The sequence below is a fragment of the Ornithorhynchus anatinus genome, chromosome 4 (genome assembly GCF_004115215.2).
Source record: "Ornithorhynchus anatinus isolate Pmale09 chromosome 4, mOrnAna1.pri.v4, whole genome shotgun sequence".
NCBI classification, from domain to species: domain Eukaryota; kingdom Metazoa; phylum Chordata; class Mammalia; order Monotremata; family Ornithorhynchidae; genus Ornithorhynchus; species Ornithorhynchus anatinus.
Window position 1 is genome coordinate 34509205 of NC_041731.1, and position 23740 is coordinate 34532944.

At 45.0% G+C, this 23740-nt stretch overlaps 1 protein-coding gene across 6 annotated transcripts in view; it reads left to right on the top strand.

The window, feature by feature from the left end:
• FUBP3 (far upstream element binding protein 3) overlaps positions 1-23740 on the top strand; it is a 53125-nt gene that overhangs the window by 13105 nt on the left and 16280 nt on the right. For all 6 annotated transcript variants that reach the window (XR_005659932.1, XM_029062932.2, XM_029062933.2 and 3 more), the window contains exons 2-11: positions 2057-2165; positions 11250-11283; positions 13529-13578; positions 14191-14262; positions 15554-15611; positions 17397-17559; positions 18174-18272; positions 20125-20229; positions 21538-21640; positions 22353-22453. Coding sequence is in view for 5 of the 6 variants with exons in the window: in XM_029062932.2 (XP_028918765.1) it covers positions 2057-2165; positions 11250-11283; positions 13529-13578; positions 14191-14262; positions 15554-15611; positions 17397-17559; positions 18174-18272; positions 20125-20229; positions 21538-21640; positions 22353-22453 (894 nt within the window). In the remaining variant the exon portion in view is untranslated. The remainder of the gene's footprint in view (positions 1-2056; positions 2166-11249; positions 11284-13528; positions 13579-14190; positions 14263-15553; positions 15612-17396; positions 17560-18173; positions 18273-20124; positions 20230-21537; positions 21641-22352; positions 22454-23740) is intronic.

Genomic DNA, 23740 nt, shown 5'->3' on the forward strand with positions numbered 1-23740 from the left:
TAAGCACTCCGTATGTGCAGGCCACTGTCCTAAGCACTTGGGAAAGCACCCAGTGCTCAGAACAGTGCTTGGCACATAGTAAGTGCTTAAATACCGTCATTATTATTACAGTGCAACAGAGCGGACAAGTTCCCTGGCCACAGTGAGTTTACAGTCGGTTCCCGGAAGCGAACGTTCAGATTAATTATTTAATGAACATTAAAGCGAGAAGTAGCGTGGTCTAGTGGATGGAGCACGGGCCTGGGAGTCAGGAGGACTTGGGTTCTGATATCCGCTCCGTCTCTTGTCTGCTGTGAGATCTTGGGCTAGTCGTTCCTCTGTGCCTCAGTTACATCTGCTGTAAAATGGGGATTAAGACTGTGAGTCCCGTGCGGGACAGGGACTGTGTCCAACTTGATTCACTTGTATCTACCCCGGCTCTGAGTACAGTGCTTGGTGCGTAGTAAGTGCTTAACAAATATCCTTAAAAAGGGAAATGCATGGTAAGAGACTCAGTGCAGAGTAGAGCAGAAGATAAACAAGGCTTATTGCTAAGGAAACATTCTTACTAATAGCGAGAGAAAGATCACTTCGAGCCAGTTGTCTGAGCGCACCGACAGCTTGTGTTAAGGAAGCTCACGGAGCCGCACCTCCCACATGCTGCATGCCCCCAAACCCTGTCTTCCCACATACCCCTGTCTAGCTGTACCAGCAAGACCGTGGCATTCCCCTTTCCGAAATCATTCGGGGGCATTTGCTGAGCATTTAAGTGTTTGCAGAGCACTGTATTAAGCTCTTAGGAAAGTGCAATATTGACCAAGTTGGTAAGTGTGTTCCCTGCAAGGAGTTTACAATATACAGGGGAAGACAGACATTAAAATAAGAGATTATACGAATGTCTACATAACCGTTGTGGGGCTGGAGTGAATATCAAGGTATTTAAGGGATACCAGTCATGTTTCTAGTCAATGTAGATGGGAGGGGAGAAAGAGGAAATAAAGGGTTTAGTCTAGGAAGGCCTCTTGGAGGAGATGCGATTTTAGAAGAGTTTTGAGGGCGGAGAGAGTGGTGAACTGTAGGATATGAAGGGGGAGGGAGTTTCGGGCCCTAGAGAGATGATAGGCAAGAGGTCGGTGGCAGGATAGATGAGATCAAGGTACAGAGAAGAGGTTGTGGTAGTGGAGAGGAGTTTGGGGGGGGCGGGCTGGAGTACGAGATCAATGAGGTATGGTTGGAAGGAGAGAACTGTTGAGTGCCTTAAAGCTGATGGTAAGGAGTTTGTTTTCTGTGGAGGTGGATAGGCAACCGTTGGAGGTTTTTGAGATGTGGGGCGATGTGGACCAAGTGGTAAAAATGATCCCGGCAGCAGAGTGAAGTGAGGGGAGGGAGAGGAGGCAGGAGGTCAGCGAGGAGATTGATGCAGAAGGGCTGTGATGAGTGCTTGGATCAGCGTCGTAGCAGTTTGGGTGGAGAGGAGAAGGCGGATTCCAGAGAGGTCGGGAAGGTAGGACCGACAGGATTTTGTGACAGGTTGAACGAGAGCACGGAATCAAGGGTAAGGCCAAGGTTATGGGCTCTTGAGGTGGCAGATAGAGGTGCAGTGATGGGAAAGTCACGGGGAGGGCAGGGTCTGGGTGGGAAGAAGAGGAGTTCCGTTTTTGACATGGTAAATTGGAGGTGTCGGGGTAGCCGAGTAGAGATGTCGAAGGCAGGAGGAAATCTGAGACTGCAGAGGAGGAAAGAGATCGGGGCTGGAGAGGTAAATTTGGGAATCGACCACATAGTTGAAGCCGTGGTAGCAAAGGAATTCTCCAAGGGAGTGGGTGTAGATGGAGACTAGAAGGGGACCCAGAGCTGAACCTTGAGAGACCCCCCACAGTTGGGAGGGTTGGGGGGGCTGAGGAGAAACCTGCCTTCCGCTATCCCCTCACCCAGTTTGCCTCACTGTGGCATTTCCCTACTGGAGCCGGAGCCGGAGCGAAATGGGACGATAGCCGGGCTAGCGGTGCTTCTGTTTCTCCCGTTCGGTAGAGGTATTTCAAATTACTGATTATTTTTAATCTGAATTTCTCGACAGATTGCTGCTAAAATTGGAGATGCAATTCCTCACTTGAATAATTCCACACCACTAGTGGACCCATCAGTCTATGGTTATGGAGTACAAAAGCGGCCCTTGGATGACGGAGGTAAGTTGCGGGAAGTACTTTTAGCTCTGGGGAAAGTAGTGAAGCTGCCAGTTTCTTCAGAATCTCTTTAAGAGGGTAGTTAGGAAAATAGATTGCCAACCTCACAATTTTAAGAGGAATGGTACAGGAAGAGATCCGGGTGGAAATCTTAAGTATGGAATGATTTCTGCATAGCAATTCCCGGGCAGTTGCATCCTCATTTGCCTCGATAGTTCAGAAGATTAGCACCCTAATCTTCTCAACTGGCTGGGTAAAATTTGAAGCGTTAGACCCTAAATATCAGCTTTGAAATCACTGGATGGAAACTGAAAGCTAAGCCTCCCCCCCCCGGGGCTCGCTTGAAGGACGGTGTGTTTCGGATCTTCTGGGAAAGCTGTTCGGTTGAAGAGGGTGTCAGCCCCGGGCTCCCATCAGATCTCGAATGACTGTGTTCCCCGTTTCTTCTGTCGTGACTGTTCTAACAGATTCTCTCTGACCCCGTCTTCCACTTTGCCAGAGGGTGTGTGTTCGGGAAGCTTTGACGGTTTATTTTTCTGGAGAAATGTGACTTAGTTTTCCAGTTCCCGTATCCTGGTCTGCTGCAGGCTCGTCCATGTGAGTGTGAGGGCGAGCCAAAGCTGCAGTTTCAAAATGGTGCTCTTCCAGGATTTACTGTCTGCCAACTAAACTGTCCAGTGTAGGATGTTTTCCCAGACTCAACGTGTCTAATTCCATTACGTGCCTTCTTGAGCCAGTAAAAGCCATCATGTAAGGTAACCTTTTTTACCTTTTCAGTGGGTTCAGGCTTTAGTTCCCCTCATGAGACACCACTCTAAAAATAAGTTTGTCTGCATTTGAGCGCAGATTTATTTAATGGGCAGACCTTTTCTGGGCCTCCAGTCTTCCAGAAATCTAGATCAATATGTTGTATGGCAGTAATAGACTTTGTTTTCACTGAGTACCCCTTGTAGCTCAAGCAGTAAAACTCATGTCTGCAGCGAGTAGCCATTTTTGCCGTATCGGAGGCTATTTTAAAGGATGCCTGGAGAGTCACTTGTAAAATTGCAATGAAAATGTCGTCTCGTATAGTACCTTGCAGATATTTTGGTGGGGATTTTTTTTTTTTGCTGTTTTTCACTGCTCTTCTTGATGCCGTTTGTGGCCCATCATCATCAGTGATATTTATTGAATGCTTGCTGTGTGCACAAGTTGAATGTCCCCGTGTAGCAGAAGAGAAAACCGAGGTGGTAACCTGTTGGCCCTATTGGTCGTAAAATCCAGGGTCACGGAGGAAATGGTGAAACTAGAACTTCACACCTAGAACAGTAGGAATAATAGAAATGGCATTTGGCTTAAAATGGGCCAAGTGCTGGGGAGGGGGGGAAAAAATAGGTGACTGAGGGCCCCTCTCCTGGGGGACTCCCAGTCTAAATGGGGAATGGAAAGATACAGAAGAAGGATGACAGGGTAAATTCATCAAAATCAGCAGTAAATCTGGCTGTTGAGTAATGTTGGGAGGAAATGATCCTCAGTCTCTTTACTGCGCCAGACCGGGCCATCCTTGGCCCCAGCCGCCATAGCCGTCCCATGGCTTGGAAAGTAATCGCAGACTTCTGCCAGGCCTCTGCCCGGGGTTGGGGGAGGAGCTGCAGCCGGGTGCTCCGAAGTCCACCGGGGGCCGGCCACCTGATGACGACTGGAATTGGCCCTTTCCTTCCTACCCCTGGAGTCCTGAGCAGAGCTTCCTCCCAATTTCACAATCCATTCCGTTTTTCCACTATCTCCTACCCGTTCAGTTGTTTAATTTGTTGTCATAATTAGCAGAATGGCCTTTCCCCCTCCTTTCCTTTTTTTTACCACCTCCCCCAACCCCCCCCCCCCACCCCGGTTGATCGGGCCTACTTTCAGAAGGAAAAGCAAAGAAAGGGCCCCTCTGTATTCTTACACACTCATCTTGAATCATCTGCAGACTAGAAATTCCTGCATGTTGCACAACAATCCACTCTGTATTTAAAGAGTAAGAAATGTCCCTTAGGCTTTTAAAAAAAATTTTGCTGCAAATCTTAGTAAAACTGCATGTTCCTTTCTCCTCTCGCACCCTGTTGACTAACGAGATGATGATGCAAACAGAATTTGATTTTTAGCCCCTTTTAAGATGAGTTGTATTATGAATTAGCTCGTGCCGCATGAACGGTTAATTCAGTTATCCTGATTCATTCGTTCAGTCGTATTTATTGAGCGTTTACTGTGTGCAGAGCACTGTACTGAGCGCTTGGAAAGTACAGTTCGGCAGCAGGTAGAGACAATCCCTACTCAACAACGGGCTCACAGTCTAGAAGGGGGAGACAGATAAAACAAAACGAAAGAAGTAGATTATCAAAGAAGAATGGGTTTTCTGTGATGTGATATGAGGATGACTCATCTTAAGAAAATGGAAAGTGGCTTCTCTCTCTTCCTTACCGCTGACCCAGATGTGCAAGATTTTAATTGTTGCTGCTAGATTTGGTTCGAGAACCCTGGGAATGAAAATCTGAGTCTGTGCATTCATTTCATCCCTTGTCTTGGCATTGGCTGTAGGTCTGTCATTGGGCCAGTTGCATTTTCTTGAATAAATATGTAAAAAAAATACTTAAATAATTTGTGATCAGATAGGTCTGGTTTCTTTGAGGGTTAAAAAATATTACTGTTTGCATATTAGTAGCATCAACATATGAAAATAAATAGTTCTGGCACTCATTTCTTCCACTGAGAAATGTCCAAAGAATCTGTGAAAGCATAGAATGCATAATTTATAAAGTTATTCAATCGGTCGTATTTATTGAGCCGTATTAACTGTGTGCCGAGCGCTGTACTAGGCGCTTGGGAGGGAACAATATAACAATAAAGAGACACATTACCTGCCCACAGCCAGCTAAGTTATGGCCAGAAGATGCTTTTTTGTTTGGATTAGAATCTTTTTTCACCCAGATGCACTGAGTAGATAGTAAACACAGTCTAACCACATGTAATCACACGTGGTGAGGCTGTGGCTGTTTGACCACCCCAAGAGCTTGTGGCTGGAGAAGGCCAAGGTGGTCACAGCCCATTACCAGAAACGGCAACCCATGTCCCTGGAAGCAGTAGCACTAATCCCTGAAGCTGCCCCTTCAAAAGGGATCCCTGTGCTAGACTAGAAACTGTGTGGGCTGGGAAGAGTTTAGAACCACCTGCCAGAAATGAGGTCATCTCCCCAACCAGCCCCAGACCAAATGTGGATTCCCAGGTTTAAGGGCCTGACTCAGGCAGGGCCTAGAGAGCTCTACCCTAATCGGCTCCGAGATCGGGCAGGTTTGGCCACCTCTGCTATAAATAGTCGTGGAGATTATACTTCCTCGGTGTGCAGCCAATAGCTCTCTTCTTTTTTTTTTCCTTTTAAACTTTCCTATCTGATTGGCATTAATTCCGTAATCCGCTGGAGATAGAGTAGAGCACTTAGAAGTGGTGATTCTGCATGTGAAAACTAACTCTCTGGGTCAGTTTAGACACACCTCCATATCGCCATCGTGGAAGACATCCAGAATCGTTTGAGGGAGAACTACTAGAGTCTTTGAGAGACCTGTGTCCCGGCCGATGTCAGAAGAAGGAAAGGGATTTGTCTCAGAGAAGCCCTGCCGGGAGCCAGTCGTCGGGGGCCAGTCCAGCTGGAAGTGATCCGAACCCTAGGGGGTCTTGCCGGGGTCCATTGTCGGCTCTGAGTTGGGATGGGGCAGTGCGCAGCGGGCCCGTCTATGTGGCCGTGGCCAGGTGGCCGCCGGGCCTTGTGGTCCCAACTCCGCAGGGACACATGCGTGGCTGGGAGAAAGCTGCCTCCTTCAGCCTGGTCAGATCTGAAATCCACTGGCTGGGCTTGGTCTGGGCAGAACTCAAGGACGGCATCTTTTAAAGCCACGTTACTTTTAATAATAATAATAATAATAATAATGTTGGTATTTGTTAAGCGCTTACTATGTGCCGAGCACTGTTCTAAGCGCTGGGGTAGACATAGGGGAATCAGGTCGTCCCACGTGGGGCTCACAGTCTTCATCCCCATTTTACAGATGAGGGAACTGAGGCACAGAGAAGTTAAGTGACTTGCCCACAGTCACACAGCCGACAAGTGGCAGAGCTGGGATTCGAACTCATGAGCCCTGACTCCAAAGCCCGTGCTCTTTCCACTGAGCCACGCTGCTTTTATCGTACTGTAGGGACAGGGGAGGTTCAACTCCAAGTGAATTGAAGGCACTGCCCTGTTTTACATATAAGCGTATGTGTGTGGTTTAGAATTCAGTTAAAGTGAACCTTAAGGTAAAGTGGAATGTTATCAACTAGCAAGCACCATCAGCAGGAAATAGGGTGGATTTTAACATATGGTAGGAACAGGGTAGGGGGGGTCACAGAGCATTCAACCCCTAACTACGGTGAAGCCCTGCCCGGGGCCGAGGCTTGGAATAGCAAACAGGACTTGAGTCCCTGTTTCCGCATCTCTCAAGAAGAACCTCCAGTGGTTGCCCGTCCACCTCCGCATCAAACGGAAACTCCTTACCATTGGCTTTAAAGCACTCAGTCATTCCCCCCGCCCCGACCCCGGAATCTTACATCACTGATTTCCTACTACAACCCAGCCCGCACACTTTGCTCCTCTAACGCCATCTGTGCCTCGATCTCGTCTATCTTGCCCCTCCCTCTGGCCTGGAACTCCCTCCCGCTTCCTATCCGACAGTCCACCAACTCTCTCCATCTTCAAAGCCTTGTTAAGGACACATTTCCTCCAAGAGACCTTCCCCCAACTAAACCTTCTCTCTCCCTACTCCCTCTCCCTTCTACATTGCCCTTGCATTTGGATTGGTAGCCTTTAGTCACCCTACCCTCGGCCCCACGGCACTTATGTGTATATCTGCGATTCATTTTAATGTCTGCCTCCCCGTCTAGACATCAAGGTCCTTGTGGGCAGGGTAAGTGTCTTCTCTCTCAAGCGCTTTGTACAGTACTCTGAATCCAGTAAGTACTCAATAAAGTCCATTGATTGAATCCCAGAGGAGAAGGGCTGCCTGCTGGAGTGAGAGTTGAAACAGCAGCATTCCTGTTTAAAGAAATGCAGCCCGGTTTTCTTACTAGAACTACGAGTCTCAGTAGCCCATCAGGACAGTCGTGTGTGTCCCCCTGCCCAGAAGTGGAGTTGGATCTGACCAGGTTTCAGCTCCATCCCTGGCATCCTGGTACAACCAGCAACTTTTTTTTTTTTTCCATATTGTAGCCTATCCCGTTCCCATTGTTCAAGTTGAAAAGTCTTTCTCGTCAGCTGCTGCTGATCTCAGCATCAAAATGAAGCCAGAAACAGCACATTCCTATCTGTTAGTATTGAGTTACTTTGAACGAGGCTTGCCTTTTCTTTTCTGCAATTGCGAATGGAATTCATCTTCATTCCATAGCTTACTCCATAATCCGTCTTTGTCCTATCAGATTTGATTCCAAGTTTTATAGGAGCAGAGTTTTATCTTCATAATATCCAAGTCAGCCAAGTAGGCAATGGATGGGGTTAGCCTAGGGTTGGTAAAGGCCTTGTCGGAAGGCCTTGGGGCCAGAGTTGTGGGAAGCTTAATCATCGGTTTTCCTGAACCAAGTATCCCAATAAATTCTTCAGTTACATGAGAATCAATTTGCAGTACCAAAAGAATCATTGGGGAGCGAAGGTTCGCACGGCAACTTGGTGTTGAGCTACTCTCGATTCGAGTGTGCTTTTTGAGTTCAGCCACTGTGAAACCTATTACCCGACGCAAGGAGTGGCGATGCTTTAGCGGGGCCAAATAGAAGAAGTTAGGTAGCTGTCTATCAAATGTTTTAGTTTAATGGATCATTTAACAATGAGCACATATTTACTAGCATTAACTCCTGTGGCCCCGGAAGAAGTCATCCTTCTGTTTTTGCCATTTGTAAGGTGATGAGGATGCTTCTTTCTCAACCTAACCCCGCAGAGTGAAGATTATTAGCGTGTTGGTGCCTCATTCTTTAGAAAGCTCTTAAATTTGGTGAGCAGCACAGTCGGGCATTTTGCCCAGGCGTATTTTGATAGAGTTCCATGTTTCTAAGAATGTGAAGAAAACCATTCCATTCTCTTCTTTGTTCTGGAAGAAGAGAACTCAAGGAAAATGGCATAATTTTAACTAAGAATTACTCCTCTAGAAAGCGTTCTACCCAGGGAGAGTTATTTTGAACAAGGAGATTGTGCTCTCCTCCCTACCCCCCATGTACTGCCAAGTGAATTGAAGGCACTGCCCTATTTTATGTGGTGGAAAATAAGTAAAGACCATTTTTTTTGGTGTGTGCGTATGCGTGCGTTTGTTTGTGTTAGCATTCAGTTAAGGTGAACTTTAAGGTAAAATGGAATGTTATCAACTAGCAAGCACCATTAGCAGGAAATAGGGTGGATTTCATTCAACGTTTGTCCCCCTTTTTGCAGTAAAATGACTGTAGTTACTTTTAAATTGTAGAGTGTGTATGTGTTTGTGTGCGTATGTGTTTGGGGAAGGGGACATTTACGTGGCCTACCAAAGTTTGACCTCTTCCCATCATTAAAGCTGAGGAGAGAGGCCTTTTGCCTGGAATAAGACATGGATTTGCAGTGCTTCGGCACGTGCCTAGTGCCCTGGTCTTCTCTAACAACTAGCCTCCATTTTTAGGAGCTAAATGGAAATATTTTAGAAAGGATGAAACTTTAAAATGTATGTTTCTGCCTGTGGATTACATCCATTTACGTGGAGGAAGGGAGCGCTAGCTGCTCTTGAGATCCATATCAGCATTAAGCCTGGATTTGAGCATTTCTTTCTTTCTTTCCTTTACATGTGTGGGTCCCAGCATTTCATGTTGTTTTGAGACTTTGTGTAGATTCACTTTCATTACTTGTAAGGACCACCCTCAACATTTATTCATTCATTCAGTCATATTTATTGAACACTTACTGTGTGCAGAGCACTGTACTAAGCGCTTGGAAAGTACAATTCGGCAACAGATAGAGACAATCCCTACCCAACATCGGGCTCCCAGTCTAGAAGGGGGAGACAGGCAACAGAACAAAGCATGTTGAGCAAAGCGTTATCTGTCAAAAATGATAGTGTTCCTAACACATACTTTTCCAGCAGAAGGAGCGTATCGAGTGTCCCTGTCTGTCCCCCGTCGTCTTTTCCTTCTGCCGCCCCCACTTTTTTGTATGTGGAAAAAGGTTGTGACTTTTTTTTTTTTAATGGTGAATCCATTAGTACCGCTGTGACTCCCTTTTGCAGTCAGGTCAGTCTTTGCTATTTTTGATTTTCATTTTGGTTATAACAGGCCTCTCTGTAAAGAGACAGACGACAGACTTGCGAGTAAGCTTGCTTCAGTATTGCCCAGTAGTGCAGCAAGTTAGACCTCTTCGAATATTGTATCTCTAAACTTCCAAGCATCAAGATTTTTGAGCTGCCAAGGGCTCGGGTCAATTTTTCACATCTTGCCCCAGCAGGAAAAAGGACTGTGCGGCTTCCCTTTTTTCCCCACCGATCCTCACGTCTGTTATAAAAGAAAACATTTTGTTGATTTGGGGAGTTCTAGGAGAGCAGAGCTTCAGTCTGTGTCCTTCACATGTTTGCTTTGACTCTGGTAAATACTTGTTGATTGACCAACTAGATAAGTCTCTGAAAAGAAAAGCACAACTTCCCATAAAAGGAACTTCTAAACCCAAGCCCAAGGGATGTCCTGAATAGAAGACCTCTTCGGGACTTGTTGCTTCACACGAATTATACCCCCGGACTGCGGTGGGCATTTTTCTCAAGCCATTCAGCAGTAGTGGCTGCAACTTGGGGGTGCTTTTCTGAGCTTGTAATTGCCCAGCTCTCGTAGGGAACGGGATCAGGTTCCCACACACTAGCTATCCCATTACTTTCCTATTCAGGTTCGGCACCGAGTATCGATAAATATCAAAATTAGACCGTTTTATATTCAGACAGAAAATATGCAAAAGGCAAATCTAAGGAAATCAATACCAGAGCAATTCTCTCATCCTGATAGGCAGATTAATAGAATATATCATCAATATTTTGGCCATGAACCATTATCTAGCTATCGACCCAGAAGAGACACAGAATTGACTCTGCATCTTCATCTATTTATGTTGGGAGTCGGTCTGCATGCATTTTATATTGCGCTTGAAAAATGTCACGGTCCAGTGTTGTTCGTTCAAACGGTAGGCTTGGCATTTACCTTCTAGCTTCTTAGATATCGCTGGTCATCTAATTCCCTGCATAGCCTTAAAATGTTACAAGTAATCCTCCCCCGGTTGTCATAAGACCGGGTGAACAAAATTACCGAAAGACGTATTTCTATACTGTTTTTAGTGTACGTGAAGTTCAGTGTGCAGTAACTTCTAGAGATGAATCTACATTTTCCGAAAAGGAAAAAGTATTTAGGGCAACCAGGTAGAGGAAAAGGAGAGAGATGAGGCACAGGCAGTCACCAGAAAGCCGACAGGCAAAGCATCTTGCAGCTAAATGTGTTCGATCGGAGTTTGAAATTTGATTTTTAGAAGAGATAATTTTGTTAACAAGGATATTTAGCGGTTTTGCTCCTTGAAAAAGTCATCATTTGAAGTGGTCTCTGAATTGCAGTGAAAATGTTTTGAGATTCTTATTTTGTTTTAAGCTCCTAACAAAGCTAAATCTTAGAATTTGTTTTGGGCTTTAAAAAAAAAAAAACCAACAGAAAAACCCGAGCGTAACCAATCCTCCCGATCCTACACCGGGTTTTAATGAGGGCGGGGGAGGTGGTAAGTTTCAGGGATTTGGGCTGGCAGGATTTTCTCCCATGATTCACAGCATGGGAGACACACAGATCAATTTCTTATCCTGTGTTCAGCTGGACACTAGGTTATAGACTGTGTTGATCAAGACATCCCCTCCTGTTTCATATCATATAACTCATTCATTTCAACCACTGAGCCTAAATTACTGTTTGCTTTCCTTTCTTTCCCTTTTTGAAATGGTAAGAACTCGTTCTATGGGGATGAAGTTAGTTTATCCGTGCTAATGCTTTGATTTTGCTTTCTCTTTCTTTTTGCCACAGTAGGTAACCAGTTAGGGGCCCTGGTACATCAAAGGTAAGCAGTGGGTTATGTTTTATTATTTATTGATCAGTTCTAATTGTTTATTGATCTGCCATCTGTACTGGAGTGTTAGAAAGTCAGAGGTTGAGATCATGGAAAAACTGTAGACCAGACTTCTTTGGGGCTGAAGTTTGTGATAACCCTTTCCAGGGTTATTCTGACTATAAGGATCAACCAACATTGTTAAATTAAGTTGTTATGCCTATAAAAATAAATTCTTAATTTTATGTAAAATTGCAGACCTCTCAGAAGTGTGGAGTACTTGTTTTTCCAAAAGGTTCATTCAGTGACAAAAGTGGCTAATTAACAAGTTCTGGACCCTGCTCTCCATCAGTCTGAGTGAACTTGGGCAAGTCATTTGCCCCTCTTCTGCCTCAGTTTTCCTTCTGTGAAATGGCTCCAGTTTGCTTCTCAGAACACGGAGGATCACTGAGATAATTGCTTCTTGGGGAAAGGTAGTAAGTGAAACGGCAGTCGTGTGTGGGTAGGCCCTCTGGCTACCAAAAGGAACAAGAATAAGTACAAAGATGAGTTCTAGTTTTCGATCACCAGCTAGCCCTTAGTGTGCTCCGCAAACTTATTGTGGTTTTTTTTCCCAGGCACATGTTTAAAAGTTCAGTTGATTGGGTTTTCGGCACCTTCTTTTGTACTAAATAGTATTTTCGTATAAAGCTGTGATCAGCTGAAGCATAATTCAGGGTTTTGAGCAGGAGCTAGCATTTATAGAGAAGCAGCCTGGCTCAGTGGAAAGACCATGGGCTGGGGAGTTCAAATCCTGGCTCTACTGGAGCAGTGTGACTTTGGGCAAATCACTTAACAAATACCATCATTATTATTATTTTTATATCCTTTATTTGCATGGTCTTTTTAAGCCCAAGCTGGGTTCCTCAGAGATTTTGTCCTAGGAAATGATAGCTCATTAAAAAAAGAAACAAATTTTAGGAAGGTACTGGGATAAATTATTGGAATTCTCTCACTTATATAGCATTGGATCTTGTGTAAAGGAAGTCCCCAGCAATATTAATGAGCAGGTGACTTATGCTTGTTTTTTGGCAAGGGCCTTCTCATTGCCCTGGGATCCATATCTTTAGAGAGCAGTGTTTATCTTCCGGGGTGGCCTAACCAAACAAAGCCCAGAGTGAAACCTGTATATCCCCTCTTTAGGGTAATGAAGTTTAGGCTTAATCCTGATGTTCCTAAAGTTACTTGTTAGTTTCTGGGTTTTGACCTCCCTGAGGTTCTAATTTAAAAACATTAATAGTAGGCTCCCAGTAAACAGTTCTTTCTGAATGCTGCTGCTCTCAAAATGATCCAGGGCAAGTGCTCTGTACTACTCCTGAACCATCTCTGCTTTAGTTAGGCCTTTTGGAAAAGCATGCGCTTTAATTCTTCATGACAGGTAAAAATCCAGCTGTGGGTAAGGTGTTTCAAAATGCTGGATTTTTTTTTCCCAACTACCTGCATTTAACTTTCGCTGAAGGTATATGTTCAGATTTAGTTGCTTTCCAAGGAGTCAGTTAAACTGGATATTGTCTCCAGTACTGTGTATGGGAACCTGGGAAGTATTCACGACCGTTCATTAGAAAAAGTCAATGCAGTATACTTGTCGCACCCAAAAAAAACACAAAAATCAAAACTTCCAATGCATATTGGGTGGTATTTAATTGGTCTGTTGGGTCAAAGGGGTGGGGGTGGGGGGAGATAATTATTCCACTCTACTTAACACGGATTAAGCCTCAGTTGGAGAGCTGTGTTCAATTTTGGGAATCATGCTTTAGGAAGACAGGGAAATGGGGGAGAGGCTAGAGAGCAATAAAAGGTTGGAAAACAAGATCTGTGAAGAAAAGTTAAGAATGGCATCTCTTCAGCTGGAGAAAAGAACACTAGAGGGGCGGAACAAATGTCTACAAGAACCTAAAGGGATGTTATTAAGAGATCAGGGACCAATTATTCTCATTAGTCAGTGAGGACAAAACAGAGAAGTAAAGGAGTTAGTTAATCAGCAACAGGAAATATTCAAGATATATTAAAAATGTTTGTGATTGAACAAATTGCCAGAGAGATTCAAAACAGTCCTGAATTGCCAGGACTAATAACCAGGTGGTCCATTAAGGGCTGGTTCTACTCCATTGTCTACACTTTTGAAATGTGACTTCTGTGTTTACAGGTGTTTTAGGAGAAGTTGAGAGGGAGTGGGGCATTGCTGATTATATTGACGGAAAATCTTCTTCGTTTTCAGGGCAGTAATAACAGAAGAATTCAAAGTGCCTGATAAGATGGTTGGGTTTAGTAAGTATACAGATTATCTATTTCCTGAATGCTGAGCCTATTCTGCTTGCCTTGATCATTGGGGAATAAATATTTTCAACAAATTACAAGGGGGGGGGGGGCGCGTGTGTGTGTGTGTGTGTGTGTGCGTGTGTGTGTGCGCGCACGCACATATGCACGTGTGTGTGCAATGTGGTCCAAATTGTGGGTCCAGCTTTGGGCTTTTCAGTCATACATGCCCACTCTGTGACGGAATATTTGCTGAAATGCACACAAGGGGAGGCATATGGCATCCATCAAGGCCAATATTCAGTCGGTCGTATTTTTTGAGCGCTTACTGTGTGCAGGGCACTGTACTAAGTGCTTGGAATGTACACTTCGGCAACAGATAGAGGCGATCCCTGCCCAACAGCAGGCTCACAGTCTAAAAGGGGGAGACAAATAGCAAAACAAAACAATATGAATTTAGTGATTGATTAACCAGGTATCCCACGTGTAGAATTTAACATCAAGGGGGCTAAAGATACCCCCTCCCCCACTTTTTAACAAGCCCCAGGGAAAAATGGGAAGATGATGCTCTGCGCTGGGAAAGAGATCGGGAAAAAATTCTGACTCTTCTGAACCATGTTCCAGTTATCGGCAGGGGAGGTGAGCAGATTTCACGGATTCAAGCCGAATCTGGATGCAAGATTCAGATCGCTCCAGGTAAGAATTTCTCTGTGTAACATAGGACAGGATGTGTGAAATAGGTGTGCAATCATCTGAGGGACCTGTCATTTCAGTGCCATGTCATATAGAACTTGCAGGCACTTGAATGTTTGAGTGTAGTGCTCATACCAAAACCTTGAAGTTCCCAGATTCCCAAATCAGAGTCAGAAAACGCAGGGGATATTTTTTTAAATGGCATGAAACTAAGGGTCAGATATCATCAGGGGAGGCGAATAGCATTTCGTTTTACTTCCCAAGTCAGTCGCTCTTCATTTATGAGGGGAATAATCCCTAAAGTCAGTCTGATGAGGGCTGTGTGTATTGGTTCTGTTAAGCACATATCTGGAAGATTCCCTCTCAGAGTTCATTTTAAGGTGGGCAGGCTACACTTTTGTGAAGAAAGTATTCCAGGGCAGGGGGAGGTTTTCTCCAGCTCAGTATTCCAAGTTGCCTATAATTTGATTTGAGGTGGAGTTGCACTGGAGAAAGGGAGGACAGAAAGTAAGGGGGAGAAGGTTATTCTCCCCCATCGCCCCCCAAAAAATTTGATTAAAATTGAAGTGGCCTTAAAGATGGTTGTTGCTCACTATTTAGTCCCTTGGAGAACAAGCTACTGTTTGCAATTCCTTTTTTCATTGCTGAACTGAAGAAAGGATTGAATTCTAATTAGACCAGATGTGCATTCCAAATGGTAGAAGCATGAATGTGCTTAATAAATGTGGACTGTACTGCAATGTAAATCAGCAAATGATGCTGGGAGTTGGCAGGCCAAGGATGTCATTTTTTCTAGGATCCCACAAAACACTCCCATCCATACCAACAATCTCTGGGGTGCTTATAGCACAAATATTGTCATATTACTGTGCCGCCCTTAGCGTCTTCTATTGGGAGCTCTTGGCCAAGCACCTATTGTCCCCGTTCTATAAGTAGGGAAACCAAAGCACAGAGTGGACAATCGACTTTACCAAAAATGACACAGTAAGTCAGAAATGGATGCAGATCTCTTCCGGGCCCTGTGGACTACCCTTCTTAGGTAATGTTTTACTGTTGAGAGCTGTAGGAATGAATTACCAGCTACTGAGGGATACCGAATATTTTACCGGGAGGCTGCTGAGCTCTTTTATGAGGCTGATTTAGGAGATTCGTCTGCCTCTGTTTCTCTCTTTCTAGCTCCCTCTCTCCCTTTTCTCTCTCTGTCCTAAGTCACTGAGACTAAATCTGAACACGATGGCAAAGAGAGTTGCAAAATGCCCATCAATACACCTCACCTTCTTGGTTCTTCTTGTAGACAGTGGTGGGATGCCAGAGAGGCCCTGTGTGCTTACCGGAACCCCAGAAAGTATTGAGTAAGTTTATTTTATTTACTTTTTTCCTTTCACTTTTCTTCCCCCTTCCCCAAAGTGGGGAGAAACGGAAGGGTAGAATTGTTTCTTTCAGTGACTGTGAGCCCGTCACTGCGCAGGGATTGTCTCTATCTGTTGCCGAATTGTACATTGCAAGCACTTAGTACGGTGCTGTGCACGTAGTAAGCGCTCAATAAATACGATTGAATGCAAGTTTCTTTAACATTGTTTTATCAGTGCTTCAGTACTAGCCACAACCAGCAAATGCTGTTGTTCAGAAACTTTGGGGTTGCCACACGAGGGGCATTTTTCTGTCACCTTCAGACACTCTGGAGGCGTCAGCTTTCTCTGAATCTCTGCAGAAATTCTCATAGCTTTAGTAACACCAACTTCACAGCCAGGCACTCAGGATATTCAGGATCCCCATTTTAAAATCCCAGAATCAAGAGTAGCTCACTCAGGAAGGTGCCTTCTTTTTGAATTTTCCTCCCTCCCAGCAGGTCCACTGTCAGGAACATGAAACATGTTGTCGCTTTAGTTAACTGGAGGTGCCTCCACTGCAGAGCATCATCAGAGCCTCTCCGCTCCCTGAGATCGTCTCTGTTACCTTTTGTTGTATTTGCAGTGCAGGGTTTTAACGGGCTCCTTGCATGGCTGCCGTTGGATTTTTCTCCCTTACAGGCCTGTCGGAGCTTTAAGGGGAAAAAAATGCTTTGCTTTCCTTTTGCTGGGATTAGTACTTCTTAGCTGCAGACCCGATGAGACCAAATCTCAGGTCTGAAGGGACTAAAACTTATCGGATGACTTTTGGTTTTTTTCAGTCTCTAGATTGCACTCGAAGCCGAAACAAAAGGTGCATGTCTCAATAGGTAGGGTTGCCTCACTGTGTTTCTCTGCCTAGCGATTCAGCGATGTTTAAATTCACTTGTTCTGCCATAATGCTGCAAGCAGTGAGCCAGAAAAGTGTCACCGGCAAGCCTACATTATAGGGCAAGCAATATGGTTTTGCTGGGAGCGAGGCATTTTCTTCTAGCGAGATGCGATCCAGAACATGAACAAAATAATAAAAAGCAGCTACCGCCGAAAAGGCACCAGGAAGGGGGTGTGGCTGGGGAAGAGCCGACCAACTGGTTCCGAGCATTGGGAACTGGGAATTGGGCATGCAGTCAACATTGCTCTGCTCCCTCCAAGTCCTGTTCTTGCCCACGTGGCTGGAACAATGAATCTAAGGAGGTGAGAAAGCAGTAGAATTTCCTTCATCGGTGTAGATAACCTGCCTGGCAAGTGGCTGTTTACCCGAGGGTGGTAAGTAAGGAAGTCAACAGATGTATTCTCCTGCCGGAACAGAAACTGGCCCGATCAGTAGAACTCAGGAATCCGGCTTTCCTTCTCCCTTGGATTCTTTAGAAGTAAAATGGGCTAGAAATTAAATACAGAGTGGAGGGTTCTACTGGCAGGAGAGAGATGAGCCCATTTGTCATCTCCACCTTTTCCCACACCCTCAGACAGAGCGAGTGATGCTTCACAAAGACTAAAGAATTGGGAAACAGTGAAGTTGGTTGTGGAAGACTTTCAAGCTTGATAGTGAAAATGGCAACTATTAACCAATGGCTCTTTTTTTTCTGGTCCCTTATATTGGTCTTTCCTCCCTTCACTTTTTTTCTCTCCTTCCTTAGGGATTCTCATTTTCTCAGACCCCCAATTTCATTTAATGGATGTTTCCTTTGTTTTTTGTGTTTTTTTTTGTTTTTGTTTTTTTTTTTTCTTTTTTGTTTTTTTCCCCCAAAGACAAGCCAAACGGCTATTGGGACAGATTGTTGACCGCTGTCGGAATGGGCCTGGCTTCCATAACGACGTAGATGGCAACAGCACAATTCAGGAGATTCTCATCCCGGCATCTAAAGTGGGGCTAGTTATTGGCAAAGGAGGGGAAACGATAAAACAGTTGCAGGTATGTGAGGTATTGAGCCTTCCAGAGGCATTTCCCTCAGGGAATGTTTAAAGCCGGTGTCTGCCTTCCCGTTGTGAAAGGTGGTCCAGTTGATATCTGAATCACAGTTCTAGACTGTTGTCATCCCAGCCGCCCTAATGAATATCTGTGCATGTTTTCACACCAAAGTATAATGTGAGGAATGTCTGCCAGAAGGGGTCCAGCGGGGAGAGTGATGATGTCGTAACCTAGGATTCACTCATAACGGGAAAATTCCTTGCGAAGCTTCCCGCAGGCCTGTTTTCTTGAACATTGACGAAATATTCATGTTAACCATGTGCTGGTATCCTCTGTCCTTTAAGGGTTTTTAAGGAGTGTTGTGTTCCCTTGTCGTCTGAGCGGTTAGACTTGAGGGCGATCCAGAAAAGAGCTGCATAGCTTATGGATTCTGTGTTCTCCCTACATATAGATTTATTCGCCAAAGTCAGAGCAGGACTTTCTAGTAGAGGGGAGTGTTAATCAGCCTCTTGCGTTTCGGGTTTATTTATTGACCCAAACTGGCCTTGACAGGCCTTTGCACCTTTCCCCGTCCACATCCCTAAAGACGTTGTTTCATTAGCATGTGTTCTTTCCAGGAGCGGACAGGGGTGAAAATGATTATGATCCAGGATGGCCCTTTACCTACTGGAGCAGACAAACCTCTCCGTATTACCGGAGAGCCTTTTAAAGTACAGGTACGAGGGAAAAACCTTAGCTGAGCTAACCTTCGGTGGTGGTGGTTTGGGAGTGGGGGCGGGGGAAGGCGCAAGGATATCTTCAAGTGGTAACATCTAAAGCTTTAAGTCCTGCCTTCTGTTGAGGGAAGGCTTCTCTTCACCTATTTTCTAAACTCTCTCTACGTGGGGTTGATCAGTTCTCCGAGTTGCGTTGTTTGCCGACGTAGGTATGGAGAGAAGAGCACTCCAGGGTTAAATAATCCTGAAGCGTGAAGTTTGGTTGCTTCGGAAGGAATCCGAATTGCCCAAAGGCTGTTCTTAAGTACAAGTATCTGAGCTAAAGTCACTTTCCCTCAGGGGTCTAGTGGCATGGATATGATCGCCACTCCAGTGAGTGTCAAATCATATTTATCGGATAAGACTGAGCTTTTTGGATTCACAGCACTGGCCACTAAGGGGTTAAATGTGCACTTCTGCCCACCAGTGGCTTTAGTGGGCAACACAATTGCCGCACGGTGAAGAGCACGGATCATCTCGGGGTGTGGAGGTAAAATAGTCCCCAGCACATGCCTTTCCCTTCATGTTTAAACCCCAAGGATGTTACCCGTCTGCAGCAAAACATTTCTTCGGCCAATGGCACCACCTGAGTTGCACACAAACTGACGTAATTGGCTCTGCCTGCTAACGGATAGCATCTGAAATAATAGTTGCAAGAGAAGGTTGAGGAACGTGGATTTAACTGCCCTTTTTTTGACGGATTCGGACGGCAAGTTCATAATTTTCCTCCTGGTGCTCAAATTTATACCCCTTCTCAGACATCTCTGCCTAAAGGTTTGGTACTTGAAGTACTTGTTTTATAATCAGATTGTCCTGAGCCTTTTTTGTTGCTGTTTGGTGTAAGCTTCCCTGTGTACTCTTGCTGAGCTTTTATTATGCAGCCGCTCTGTGGTGTGAAGAGATTTAGGGGGTGCTGAGGGGCAAACTTGAAGGAGTGTTTGTGCTTATCAGGTTAAACCCTGCTGCCTGGATGGTATGAAAGAATTAACTTCAATGACTCTTCTTTTCCTCCTGTGCCTTCCATATCTGAACCTTTTGTCATATTATCTGCTTTGGAAAAAATGCCAAAGGGGACTTGGAAGGAATTTAACAGGTGAGAAAAGGGTTAATCTCACCTATGTTGAAATTTGCCAATTACATAATCAGTTTCCGACTCATGTGGTTTTAGTGAAATGTATGTATTCAGTAACTTTTTCTGTAAAGCACTTATGTCATTTGAGCAATTTCTTTTGCAAATTATTCCTAAGACCTGAGCGCGGCTCAAACACCAGCTTTCCAGCAAATCCATGGAACGTGGATTTTTATTTTATTTTTTTTAGGGTGAAAATAGTTCTCATCCTAGGTGATGCAAAGCTATTTTCAAGTACTCTACTCTCCTAAAAGTTTGCTGCTCTCCTCCCTCACTATTATCTTCCATAATGTCTTTGGACTCCTTACGGCCTAGCTGCTTTCTAGTGAGAGCCCACCCAAAATGAAGCGCTTCAGAAAACCACCCAGAACATGAGATGTAGCGAAATTTCGGGACCACCACGTCTCTATGTCTGGATTTCGGATACAGGATCTAAGCAGCCAGAGTAGATCGGTTATCTCAACTAGGTGGTTTCCTCAGTAAAGGAAGGTGACTCAAAAGGCCTTCGTGCCACTGTTTGAGCAAAGGGAAGAGAGACTCGTGCCCTTCAGCAGGCAGTGCCGAGTGAGAAACCTAATCCGGGTTGCCGCTAAGGCTTTTGAGCCCTAAGCTATCAAGTTTGAAATGATTTCCTGCTGTTTTCCTGCTTTCTCAGTGCTCCTCTCTATGCGTTTGTTTGTGCAGCAAGCGAGGGAAATGGTCCTAGAGATTATCCGAGAGAAAGACCAAGCCGACTTCCGAGGTGTACGCAGTGATTTCAGCTCCCGAATGGGAGGGGGTAGTATAGAGGTAAGTTGTTTTCACTAGAATTCTGCTGTCCCTTGATGATGGTAGGTGGAATTTCCTAATTGAGTGGCACTGTGGCTAGAGCCTGGGCCTGGGAGTCAGAAGGACCTGGGTCCTAATCCCCGTTCCGCCACTTGCCCGCTTGTGGGACCTTGGGCAAGACCCGTCACTTCTCTGGGCCTGAATTACTTCATGTGTAAAATAGGATTAAGACTGAGCCCCATGTGGGACAGGGACTGTGGCCAACCCAATTGGTGTGTATCCACCCCAGCGCTTAGTACAGTGGCTGCTTGGCACATAGTAAGTGCTTAACAAGTACCACAGTTATTATTATTATTATTATTAAGTGCAAAGCACTGTGTTAATTGCTGGAGTCCCTATCCAACAAGGCAGCTGCAAAAGAGAGTAAACGGCAAACCCTTGAAGGAGCCCACAAAGTTCAGAAATTAAGGATATTACTTGGGGAAACAGCTGTTGGATGGGGAATCTTTAGGAACCTCACCCCTCCAGGCCATAGTTTTGGTTTCAGAAATGTAGAAAGGGGAGCGCAAGTCTGACAGTGAAGATCTGGCTAATCAGGGAATGTGATGTTAGACCTTCATCCCAGAGGGTATTTTAAATTCCTGAAGAGATGGTGGTATTCCAGCAAGCCTTTCTTCCAGAGTTAATACTGGTACTCAATCTAGTGTGCAACTGCATTCTGGTGTGGACAAGCCTGTTTTGTTAATGCCATGGGAATGGGTTGTCAGATATGGATACAGTAAAATTGAATTCTAAAAGAAAAAAAAAAGTCATCCCCAGAATAGTACAATGAATAGTATACAGAACAGTATACTGAAGCAAGCACAGCGTCTTATGAGCTTGTAATCGTTGAATGTTTATCTGATTTTTTTTAATGGTATTTGTTAAGCACTTCCTTTGTACCAGACACTGTACTAAGCACTGCAAAGATACAAGATAATCAGGTTGGGCACAGTCCCTGTCCCACATAGGGCTCATTGTTTTAATCCCCATTTTACAGATGAGGTAACTGAGTCAGGGACAGGTTAAGTGACTAGAACGTGGTCATACAGCGTACAAGTTGTGAAGCCGGGATTAGAACCCAGGTCCTCTGACTCCCACGCCTGTGCTCTTTCCACTAGGCCATGCTGCTTCTCTGTTGACCTAGTTGCTTTCCCAGATCTTAGCATAGAGTAAGTGCTTAATAAATGCCATAATTATTATTGATGTATTTCACAGTTCTGGGCTTGCTGTTGATGCTCTTGGTTTTATTTCCTGGTTTTGATGAGTGGTTTTCTTGTTCCTTCTAAGGTGTCTGTGCCTAGGTTTGCAGTTGGTATTGTAATAGGAAGAAATGGGGAAATGATCAAAAAGATCCAGAATGATGCTGGCGTGAGGATCCAGTTTAAACCAGGTTTGTTGAAACATCATCTTAATGATTAACAGTACTCTGGGCCTTATACCTGTAGAACCCTATTGTAGGTGCTTCCAGAAAAGTGATAAGATGCCCTCCCAGCCCTCATGGAGCTTACATTCTAAAGGGGAAAGCAAGCACACAGATTGACAAATAAAAAGAGCTAGAAGGGCATGAGAATGGATGGAGAAAAGAAGCCCAGGTGGATAAAGCAGTAACAGATGATTACCACATAGGAATCCTGAGGTGGCTGAGATGGTGGAAGATCATTCAGGAGATGTTCCCTGGCAGAGAAGGAGGTTTTTTTGTTGTTTGTTTTTTTTTTTTTGTAGGACTTCGACCATCATTGACATTTCATTGCTCTATCAGATGCTGTAGCCAAACCTCATGTCCTTTGACTTCCCATTTGATGTTTGGTAGCTGTCTCTTTCTTGGTCAAGGAGTCCCATGTTGTCCAACCCTGGTACTGAATTTTGGGCTTTCTGCCTACGCATAAGAACTTCAGACATTCCTGTCTCTCCAGAGCTATTCTGCAGAACTTACCCCTTCTTCGGGGGACAGACTCGTCCCATTTTCTTTGGCCTTCGGGGCCTCGTCACAGCTCAGAGCAGCCTTTGCCTTCTCTCTCCCCGGGGTGTCTGGTTGGGTTGGGGTGATCTTTGTTGAGCTTTAAAAATTTTTCAATTGTTATCTCCCACCTCTTGTTCCACAGATGATGGGATTAGTCCTGAAAGGGTTGCACAAGTCATGGGGCTTCCTGATAGATGTCAACATGCAGCACATATCATCAATGAGCTCATTCTTACCGCACAGGTGGGTTCCGCTCTCTGGATTCAGCAGTCTCACCCACTTGAAGGAAAACGGGCCTCGATGCAGTCGAGCCCGCCGGGGTAGCTCGGGTCCCACTTAAAACACCGATGGGTTAAAGAGGCCCACTTTAAAAGTGACCCTGGTTTGATCACTCTCCTCTACCTCCCCAGCCTTTCCTGCTCCTGCCTCTCCCTCACTTCCTGGACGGAATGAATGGTTTCTATATTTCAGCACAGTCACTTCTCTCCTAACACCTGTATTCATGATGCATTTTAGATAGGACACTGTAGGGAAATGAGGAAATGTTCTTTGAATAACGCCGTCCGTCTGGGTAGGATACGATGTCCAGACAACCTGTTGCGCGCCTGCGTACTATACTGTGATTTTCTCTATTGCAGGGGAGAAGGGGAGAGGTCCGTCGAGCACTACCCCTGCCCCCCGCGTTAAAAGAGAAGGTGCTGGGTTTTGTTTCCCCTGTGGTGTGGTTTTGCCCACATTTACTGTAGCCAAGTCATCCACCCAGCTGCTCATTCCTGTCAAGGAGAGGAAAAACTGCAGCATAGCATCATTTGCTTAGAATGTCACTGTTCCCAAATGCCGCAGCACTCGAGTGTTTGACATAGCGGATAGTGATTGGAAGGGAATTTGTGTGGAACTCGTGCCCTCTTAATGCCGAAGGAATTCTCTTCTGCAAACTACCGAGTTTAGACACTGTTCTGGACCCAGTGAGACTGTTATTCAGGGAAGGTTTTTTGTGACTTGCCTAGGACTTTTCTGAGCTTAAAACATAGTCTGGTATGTTATAATTTTCCCACAAAGTCGTGATGACACTGTACTTTTAAAGCACTTGATATCCACCCCCACCTTCACCCTCGGCCCCGCAGCACCTATGTTCCTATCTGTAATTTATATATATTAATGTCTGTCTCCTCCTGTAGACTGTAAGCTACTTGTGGGCAGGGAACATGTCTCCCATCTCTGTTGTTTCTTACTCCCTTGTGTTTGGTACAGTGCTCTGCACACAGTGAGAACTCAATAAATTGCACTGATTGATAGATTGACACCAGAGTTGACATAATTTCTTTATTCATTGTGTTATATTGAAGAAGCCAGTGCCTGCCTACCTCTTCCGAATCATTCAGCGTGTCCATATTATTCTTTAAGCCAGGGTGATTGGGTGGAGCGTCAGAAACCAAGTTTTACGTACAGATATCCACAGCTTCTTTTCCTCAGGTGGTCTCGCTTTTGATACGGCATGTGCTAGCATTGGGAAAAGAGGTCTCCATCTGG